This window comes from Nannospalax galili, unplaced genomic scaffold (assembly GCF_000622305.1).
Source record: "Nannospalax galili isolate Female #2095 unplaced genomic scaffold, S.galili_v1.0 scaffold1382, whole genome shotgun sequence".
Classification (NCBI taxonomy): Eukaryota; Metazoa; Chordata; class Mammalia; order Rodentia; family Spalacidae; genus Nannospalax; species Nannospalax galili.
The window spans coordinates 212,787-222,886 of NW_008348397.1; the positions used below are offsets into that span (position 1 = coordinate 212,787).

At 51.5% G+C, this 10,100-nt stretch overlaps 1 protein-coding gene across 1 annotated transcript in view; it reads left to right on the forward strand.

Moving 5' to 3' along the window:
- The first annotated feature begins 4,290 nt into the window (after positions 1–4,290).
- The window catches only part of Arhgap23 (Rho GTPase activating protein 23), a 104,050-nt gene continuing 98,240 nt past the window's right edge, over positions 4,291–10,100 (forward strand). Inside the window, exon 1 of the mRNA XM_029569441.1 lies at positions 4,291–4,356. Within this exon, the coding sequence (XP_029425301.1) occupies positions 4,348–4,356 (9 nt within the window). The 5' untranslated portion in view covers positions 4,291–4,347. The remainder of the gene's footprint in view (positions 4,357–10,100) is intronic.

Here is a 10,100-nt window from a genome sequence, read left to right on the forward strand (position 1 = left end):
TAAGTCCTCTTCAGTGGTCACTTTTCATGTCCTGGGCCCACGGCGACCCTCCCACATCCTCCACCTGGCCCTATATTTAAAACAAGACCCCTTTCTGAGGTGGAGGGAGAGCGGAAAGCCTGTGTTTTCTGGGCTCCCTTGTACTGTGGGGAGCTGAGGCAGACACCCCCACACCCTGGTAGGGGCTTCCCTCACGCCCACCCAACTCTTGCTAGCTTGACCATGGCCAGTGGCAATGCTGGGGTCCCAGCCAGGTCTGGTGTCTGCCTGGAGTTCTGTGTAATTCTATAAATATATGCTGTTTTGTGCAGGCCCTGAGGTCTGCCTGTGCCCCCCTCTTCACCTCCTCTGGAGGATTTGCCATTTTGTCCCTAAGATGACAGGAGACCCGTAGACACCTGAGGGCTGCTGAGGAAGGCCTGTGGGACCTGTAACACAATCCTACCTGGGTCTCCCACTAGCCCTCACCTAGGGGAGGAGGCAGTTTTCACCGAGATCTTCATTGCATCATGTCAGGCTTCTGCCTAGAAAGCAGATGAGATGATTTAGGGAGGGGCCAGACCCTGGTTGAGGGATTTAGGAGGGAGTCAGGAACCACCTAAAGGAACCTTGCAATGGGCTGTGAATCCAGGGTCAGACATCCATGGACACCTGTGTCTGCCCTAGTGCCTGCCACCTTCCCCCATCCAACACCCACTTTTCCTCTCAGGGCCTGGCAGCCTCAGCTGCACCCGCCAGATTGCGTCATGCTTGGCTTTGTTCTCAGAGCAGCAGGTGCAGGAGTGGGGCCTCTGCCACCGCCCCTTCCCTCTCATCCCTTCTACTCCCTCCTGAGCCACCCTCCTCCTTCTCCCTTCAGGGCTCTCTGCTCCGGAGCAGAGGGAGGAAAGCAGACTAGGCTGGAGACTGAACTGAATCACTGTGGTCCCTCCAAAGGAACACCAGGTGGCATAACAGGGTATGGCCTCTTAGAACTGGGTGACAAGGTCAGAAGCAGTCACCTGCTATCTAAAGCTAAAAATAATCAACAAATGATTAATTAATTCGGCCCTTGATGGAAGTACCAAGCTTGTGTAGGTCCTTTATATGGACGCAGCACTTTCTGCCCATATTCTCCTTTAATCTTTCAGCAGTCCTGTGTTCTGTTGGAACACAATGAGGTGGCAATACTTGTCCAAGACCACAGAGTCATTTGGGCAAACCTTGGACTTGAATTTTGGCCTGTTTCTGCTAGACAAACCTGAAGCCTCACCAAGAGAAAATGCGATGCTGATGAGACCTAAACATTTTCTTTCAAAGGTGGATTTGAAGGGCTGGGCGTAGTGGTGCATGCCTTTAATCCCAGCACTTGGAAAGCAGAGACAAGCAGATCTCTGTGAGTTCAAAGGCAGCCTGGTCTACATAGAGAGTTCCAGGCCAGCCAGGGCTACATAGTAAGACCCTATCTTAAAAAAAAGGGCGGGGGATTGAAGTTGGGAATAGTGGCTCATGCCTGCTGCAATCCTAGCACTCAGGAGGCTGAAGCCAGAAGATTGCCCTGGGTTCAAGGTCAGCCTGAGCTACATAGTGAGTTTTTGGTCAGATTGGGTTACAGAATGAGACCCTGTCTCAAAACATCAAAAAGGAGTTGAAGAAATGACTCAGCAGTTAAGAGCACTTGATGTTCTTGCAGAGGACCCAGGTTTGGATCCCAGTACCCACATTGCAGCTAACAGCAGCCTGTAATCCAGTACTAGGGGTTTGATGCCCTCTTCTGGTCTCTTCAGGCACTATACACACATGATGCACATACATACATGCAGGCAAACACTCATACACTTAAATTTTTCAAAAAGAAAAAAATCCCCCCCTCCCAAAGAGGGAAGCGTGCCCAACACACTCATTAAGAGACAAGAGTGTCTTATTTTAATTTGACAAAGAACTAAATAAGCTACATACCAGGTGATCCAGCTGTGCCTGCCTCCCACTGCTATCCCTCAGACAGGGAAGAGTATAGAAGAGCAGGAGCTTGTCCAGGAAAGAGAGTGAACTGATGGACTGCACATAGTGATCCCCAAAGGCTGGGTCTCTTCATAAAGACTTTACGTGTAAAGCTTGCTATGATGCTTGGGGTGTGTTGATAAAATGGCATTGGGGTTTCACAATCTAGCTGTCATGAATTTGACTAGTAAGAATCTGGTTCTCAGAATCAAATCAGCATCTTCAGTGATAGACAGTTCCCTGACCTTGCAAAGTCCTGGCTAAACAACAGCTATTTCAGTGGCTTCATTTCCTGGTCATTGAATAAGAGCCAAAGGGAAGCCAATAGGAAAAGACTAGAAGTCTGGTTTCTATAACCAGAGTCCAACTCCACCAGGGTCTAGAAGAGGCCAGTTGGGGGATGGGGATATGCTTGCTTGCTGGCACTCCTCTCTCCAGTCTTTTTAGTCAAGGACAGACTTCATCTAAATGGACAAAGAGTCCATTGACCCTATAGCCTTGTGACACCACCCAAGTCTGCACCCTCCATCCCAGGCAGTCAGCAGGGCCTTTGCATAGCAGACAGGGGGCATGAGGCCACCTAGAGGGCATGGCAAGAAAGCTGAAGAGAGGCTTCAGCCAGTTGGGCAGGAGAAGGGTGGGCTGGGCTGAGGGGAGGAAAGTAGTGCCAAGACCAGCCAAAGCTGGATGGCTTCTGAGACTCTTCTGTTGTCCTAGGACCAAAGCTCTCAATATCCTGAAGGATCAAGGCATGAAACGTCCTGGAGAGTTCAGCTTCACCACCCAAATGAACTGGCTGGGAGCTTGGGCCTCCCTACTCCCAGTAGGTCCCCCACACCCAACTCATAAAGCCCCCTTTGTCTGGTAGGTTTAGAATCTTAACTCTTCATCTCAGCTTCCCCACACCCTTCTACCCCACCCTCTGGTGCCTGATGAGAGGCCCAGACTGGGTAAGAAGTGTGGGGCAACTTCATGCCAGCCCAGATACTGACTTAAGTATGGGCAACCAGCCCCTGCATCTGGATGCTTAGAATCCCATTGCCTGATTCAGGGCAGGTGAATTGCTGTCCCTGTCCACTCTGGACTCCACCCTTGTCCTGGGCAGCATGCCCATCTCTCTTATGCCTATTTATGTGATGGCCCAGGGCCCATCTGGCATTGGGCCCATCTTGTTATTGGTTGCCATTGAGGGAAAGAGTCTCTTTAACAATTCCTTGGTCTTCACCAGAGTTGGTGGGCCCAGTAGTCTTAAGTCATCTGGGGCTCAAATGCCCCTTCTTGACAGTGGATAAACAAGTCATCATCCTGCTTGGCTAATGACTGGAGCATGGCATACAGGGTGGGCAACAGGAATCTCCATCCATTCCTCCTCCCTCCCCCCACCCCAAGCCCTCAGGGCACATTTGCTGAAAGGCTGGACCCTGGCAACAAGGAGCAGCCCTTGCTAGCTGCCTGTTCTCACGGCTATCATCACCCTGTGGAGTGGCACAGTGCCTCCCTGTGCTCAATGCTCAGTAGGTATGTCTGCCTGCTCTCAGACAATCTCCAAAGTGGCCCCTTGCCATCTGGGTAATCGGGTCAGCTCTGCCACCAAGACTCTTGGTGTTGTTGGCCAAGCTCCTTTCTGGAGCCTGTAAAGTGAGGAGTGGGGTCCTTCTGACTCTGCTAAACCTCAGCAAGGTGAAGAGGGTCTTCCTTTTTGGGGCGGGGTGGTCCTCACTCCATAGGACAGGCAGCACTGGTGGAGGCAGGAGGAGTCCTTGAATGTGTGCCTTCCCAGGTGCACTGTGTGTGTGTGTGTGTGTGTGTGTGTGTGTGTGTGTGCGCGCGCGCGTGTGTGTGCATGTGTGCGTGTGTGTGTGTGTGTGTGTGTGTGTGTGTGTGTTTCTCTTTGACTAAAAATAATAATAATTTAAAGCGTTGATGACAGGGCTGTTAGGCAGGGGGAAGAAGGCAGCACACATGAGCTCCTCCAACATTGCTGTGATGGCTCTTCTGCCCTGTGGCATCATATTCCATTTTGTTGGTGTGCATGTGTGCGTGTGTGTGTGTGTGTGTGTGTGTGTGTGCATGTGTGCGTGCAACTCCGCCCGGTTGGTGGCCGGTACCTGCATGAGCGAAGTGTGAAGTGTGAGCTCCTGGAGTGCGACCCCCACCCGGGCTGGGGGAGACGGTGGAGCCCGCGGAGGGGCGGAGCCTGCGGTGGGGCGGAACCTGCGGCGGGGAGGGCTCGGGCCGCTGACTCGAGGCGCTCCTGACTAGGCTTGCGGTCGCCGGGTGCAGCTGCCTGGCCAGGGCACATGGAGAGGCCGCCGCCCCCTGCGCCCCGTGGGGCCGGCGCGCCGACAGCGGCATAGCGGTCCCAGCATGGAGCAGGTCAGCGGACGCGGGGCGCGGGCGTGTGTCGGAGAAGCAGGGCTGAGGGTGCTGTGACCTGGCGAGGGTGGCCGCGGCGGGAGCGAGGGGCCGACCAGGAGGGAGGGGTGGGGGCGCGGGAGCTCTGGGCGGGGCGGGGCTCCGGGAGAGGGATGGGGCGGGTATGACACCAAGCTGGTGCACACACGCGTGCGCTCGGGGACACTGCTCCATCGCTGGCACCCAGGGCGGCGTGCGCAGAGGGCGCACCTAGCACCCCATCACCATGCTTAGAAGCCCCTATCTTCACTCCAGAAAGGAAGCCCCCCAGCCCCTGCTCGCTAAACCTAGGCCTAAGGGGGCGCGGACTCTGCAGAATGGAGGGGTGGCCGTACAACTCCGTTGTCCCTCAGGCCCCCACCCTCTGGTGGGACTTCAAGATACAACGGCCCCTCCCCCTACACGTCAAGGGACTTCTCCCAGTTACAGCAGCTGCAGCAACTGCTGCCACCATTTCATGGCAGTGAGAAGATGGGTGGGCTGGAAGGCTCTCCACATGCTCCCCAAAGGCAGCACTGGAGTCTTGGCCAGGTGGGCGGCTGCCTGCCTTTCACACAAGCTCCTGGCAGGGCACTGAGGGTGTGGGCTAGGCGTAAGTGGTCAGGGGACGGCCCCCTAGCAGAACTGTCATTCTGCAAGCAGCTGGGTACATCCCAGGGAGCTTGGCCAGTCCAGTCAGTGAGCAGGGTTTGGATCCTGACTCACAGCCCAGCCTCTAAGGGGGGGAGTGGGGAGTGCTCAGGTTGCTACTGGGGATGCTGGGATGCCGCTTCTGTGAGGTCCTGGGGTGGGATTTGGAGTGATGGGGTGGGCTTTTCTATCTCCAGGTGTGTCTGTAAGCAATGAGGCTGTCCACACCCCATCTTCTCCCTGCTCTAGGCTTCTTGGGTCTGCTTAGCCTCCACCAGTGGTGCGGGGTCCTGGACTCTTAAGACCCCTCCCCTAGGATTGATCTGGGCCCCCCTATACTGTGACAGAGGGGTTCAGGCTCAGGATGCCTGTGATGGTGAGGAGTCAGCAGATGGGTTTGGGAGGTTTGGAATGCTCTGGGTATTTTTCCTGAGCTGTGATGTGCTGTTTGGGGTAGTGTTGTTGGCTGCTCCAGTCTCTAGGCCTGTTTGGCATCTTGGTCATTAATTTAAATGACCAGTGGCAGATCCTCCAGCACTAGGCCTGGCAGGGGGAAGAGAACCCAGCATCTCCTTATCTGCTGCTGAGTACTGATGGAAGCACAAAAAAGCAAGGGAGCTACTGAATGCCACTGAATTGGTCATTATAAAATCAGTTTGATGTTATGTGAATTTCACCTCCATATCTTTTTAAAAGGAGGGGAGGGCTAGGGCCACTGATACTTCTGCCTCCTGCAGCCCCACCCAAGTGCTCCTCCAGGTGTCCTATTTGCCCCATCATCAATGTCCCCTACCTCTTCTGGCATCAGACTCTTTCTCTTTCCTGGAGGACAGACCTGGCCAGGTTTGTTCCCTATCCCCTCTGTGGGAAGCAAGACATCAGGCTTTCTTTTCTTCCTCTTCTTCTCTTCCTTCCTCTTCTTGGTGTCACTATATAGTCCAGTGCTGGTGTTACAAGTGAGCATGGTCCAGCCTGGCTTTACATGGGACTCCTGGCCTCATGGAGAACTGCTGGGAGGCCTGGAATGTACATTCCCTCTCTAGGCCTCTGAGATCTGCCAGCCATGGGGAGGGGTGGTTTAGGTCCTTTCTTGATGTTTGGGACATCTCTGTGGAAGAAGATGGCAGCTCAGCCTCAGGACCTTGCAGACATGAGCATACTCTCATGATGCATGGGAATAGAGGTGCCAGGCCCAGTACATCTAAGGCCTTGGGGCACCCACTGCCCAGCACCCCACCAACATCCCTGCCAACCTCTGGTGTTCAAGGACTTGGGAAATGCAGTTTGTGAGGGGTGCTTCTGAAACCAGAGCTGCTTTCTGATCTGGGGAAGCTCCTATTTTAAGTTTTCCATGGGCTGAACCTTCTTGTAAAGCAAAGAATCCTTTTATAGTGCAAGAGCCTCCCTGATATGTCTGCTTGGTATGTGTGGATTCTGGCATGTGGGGTTTCCTAAAGGGGCGCCTGTCTGGAATCTCTGGGGGAGGGAGGGCTGGTTTGCAGGGTTCCCCCCATCTTGTGGCCAGCTCCGCCCCTCTTTTCTCCCCATTGGACTCCCCTTTCTCCACCCAAGCCTGGCTCAGGGCCAGACAAAGGAGAGAGGAACAGCTGCTGGGGATTTCCAGAGCTTCCATGGGGAGGTGGGAGCCATCCTCCTGTGCCCCTTCCTTCTCTCCCCTTCCCTTCCTCTCTTTCCTTCCTCAGTCCCCCTCCCTTCTATTTTTTTTTTTGCTCCCTCTACCTTTCCAGGAGGGCAGGATGAGAGTCAAACAGTCCCCTTCTGTGTGCAGGGGCATGTGGGAGACAGGCAGTGTCTACGTTTTCATACTGAACCACAGAATCCGGCACCCTGGAAGAGGAAGGGTTGCCTGGCCTGACACTCTCGACTCCTACAATGTGCTACAGCAGAAAGCAAGGGCTTACCATCCGACTTTGCTGTAGTCCTGAATCCTAGTTGGAAAAGCCTAGATAAATTACTTAACCTCTCTGAGCCTGTTTCCTCATTTACACAATGGGGCTAATTATATTCATCCTACAGTGCTGACATGGGGATTAAATGAAGGAAATTTGGAAAGACAGCGATAGGTGGTGATACACCATAGGAACTCAACACATTTCGGTTCCTTTCCCCTCCATCTTGGTGTTCCTAGTCCCTGTTGGCAGATGTCTTCATCTTTGTGAGCAATCCTTTAGCCTGACCATGAAGCCTGGGGCCTTCAATGACTTGTGGCATATAGGAGCCTATAGGGCAGAGACCCCACCCAAGGCCTTTTCATCTTGTACCACCACATAGGTTTTCCAAACAGGGCTCTTCTGAGAATCAGCAAGTCCTGATGGAACAGGCTTGTGGTACCTTTATCCACCTCCTGCTTTGACATTTGTCCAGGCTGGGTGTGGCTGTTGCCAGCCCAGCAAAGCTGCAGCCTCTTGCTCCTGCTCCAACCCACCTGCCCAAAGCTTGCTGAGCTGGAAACTTCAGCTGTTTGGTTCCCACTGTCCTTTGGCCCTAGCCTGGTCAGATGTCTTTAACTTCCCTTCCCAAGGTGTGATCAGCTAGGCTTTCTGTTGGTTCTGCTGCAGGATCCCTCAGGGACCTGGCATCAGGGAGAAGTGTGGACTAGCATTGTTCTAAGTGAATCATTTCCCCACTGACACCATTAAAGATACTCAGTGGATCTGCCGAGTGGGCACTTGACTTTGCCAGAACCTCAACCTCACCCTTTCTCTCCTTTTCTGTCCTTTGCCAGTCAAAGGCCTTCAAAGTCTTGACAAGCCTCCCAAGACCCCTTTCTCCCCCCTCAGTACCCACACACTTTCTTGTTTTGCTCAGGGCTGTGCTTATACCACCATTACAGCACCACCCCAAGGCATCCTTTGTGGGTTCATTACTGTTCTTAGACTAGGGATTCCTTGAAGGTAAGCACATCACCTGTTTCAACAAACTGTCCCTCTATTCCACTGTATCCCATCTGCTTTTGAGATGCAAACTGGGGAAAGGGTAATGTTTCTTTTGGGGAACATCAGAGCATGGGGAGCTGAAAACCAGGGGTGAGCCACTCTCCCTTCTAGTTCTGCATGCCTCTCTTTTTTCACCAGGGGGCGCTCATTCCTCTTTCTTGGAAGAGCTGATGCTGAGGCCCAAGTTCATGGTCCTTTGGCCCCTTAATCCACAGTTCACATTTTACAGACGGTTTCTAACATATGGTAGTTCCTAACATATGGTGGCTCAACATACAACTTTTTACTCTTTTTTTTTGTTTTCTTTGTTTTTCTTTTCTTTTCTTTTTTTTTTTTGAGATAGAATCTTGTTACATAGTACAGGCTGGCCTAGTACTTGCAGTGTAGTCCAGACTAGCTACTCATGGGCAATCCTCCTCCTACCTCAGCCTTTTGAATGCTGGGTTACAGGTACATTCCACCACATCCAGCCCAATTTACAAGCTTTTGACTTTACCATGGTGTAAAAACAATACAAAATCAATAGAAACACACTCCAGTCTTTTTTTCGTTTACCTTCTCCAGATAGGGCTTCAGGTAGCCTGGGCTGGCCTAGAGCTCTTTATGCAGCTGAGAATGACCTTGAACTTCTGATCAACACCCCTCTCCATTCTCAGTGCTGTGATTATAGGTATGCACCACTGATTATGCAGACAGAATCCATGGCTTTGTGCATGCTAGGCAAGCATTCTACCACTGAGTCACACATCCCTTGCCCCTGAACTTCAACTGGCCTTAGTCTAGAAATGACTTATAATATGGACAGAATCTGTAACTAATGAGTTTTACTTAGCCTTGCACCAAAAAGCTACTGCTTATAATGCAAACAAACTCACTAAGCCATGTGCTCTTATGACCTGGGTACCTGCCCTTGATCCCTCAGGACCCTACTTTGCTCTCCACACAAGATAGTGAATGAATGTGTGTGTGCTTGAATTAGTAGATCAAAGTGCTGAGAGCAGTGTATCCTCATTGGGAGCAGTGAGAACTGAGAAGTATGCTTGACATTGTGTGTATTTAGGCCTAGGGATCAAGATAAGGATGGATACAAGCTTGTACTTCTCCAATTCAGGAAGGAGAAACTGTTGAATCAAAGTGTAGGTGAGGCCTGACTCAAGAGCACAGTTCCATGACAGAACTGAAGGAACAAACTCTGAGTTTAGATCCACTCTTGGCCATTAAAACTAGATGCTAAGAGTGGCTGGAGAGATGGCTCAGCAGTTAAGAATACTGGTTGTTTTTGCAGAAAACCCGGGTTCAAATCCCAGCACCCACATGGCAGCTAACAACTGTTTGTAACTCCAGTCCCAGGAGATCTGACAGCCTCTTCTGACCTCTGTGGGCATTGCACAACACGGGTGCACTTACCTACATGCAGGCAATAAACACATATACATTTAAAAAAATAAAAATGCCGCTGGGCGTGGTGGCGCATGCCTTTAATCCCAGCACTCGGGAGGCAGAGGCAGGCAGATCTCTGTGAGTTCAAGGCCAGCCTGGTCTACATAGTGAGTTCCAGGACAGCTGGGGCTACAGGGAGACCTGCCTCAAAAAAAAAGACCAAAAAAAAAAAAAAAAAGCAAACAAAAAAACCGTCATGCCTTACTGCTTTCATCTTAGAGGTGAAATGAAGTTCAGAGAATGCTTTGATGACAACATCAGCCCCTTGCCAACTTGGGACCAGGCCTACCACTGAGTATAACTCCGGTCTGGCCTTGTCCTCCTGGCTTCTGCCCAGTCCTGGAGATACTCCTCCTCTATCTACTCAGCCTCTTCCTCTGTGATCTCAGCCTCTTTCTCAGGCAACTGTTTTCAGGCTTTTGGGTTTTTTTTTTTTTTTTTTTTTTTTTTTTTTTTTTTTGACAGAGACAAGGTTTTCACTGTGTAGCCCCAGGTAGCCTGGACATTGAATTCAGAAATCCTGCCTCTGCCTCCCAAGTACTGTAGTTAAATTAAAAGCATTAACCACCACATCTGGCTAATATTAGCTTATTAACTTTTTTTTAATATTTTATTATTTTTATGTGTATGAGTGTGTTGCTTGCATGTATGTGAGTGCACCTATGTCGAGCAGTGCCA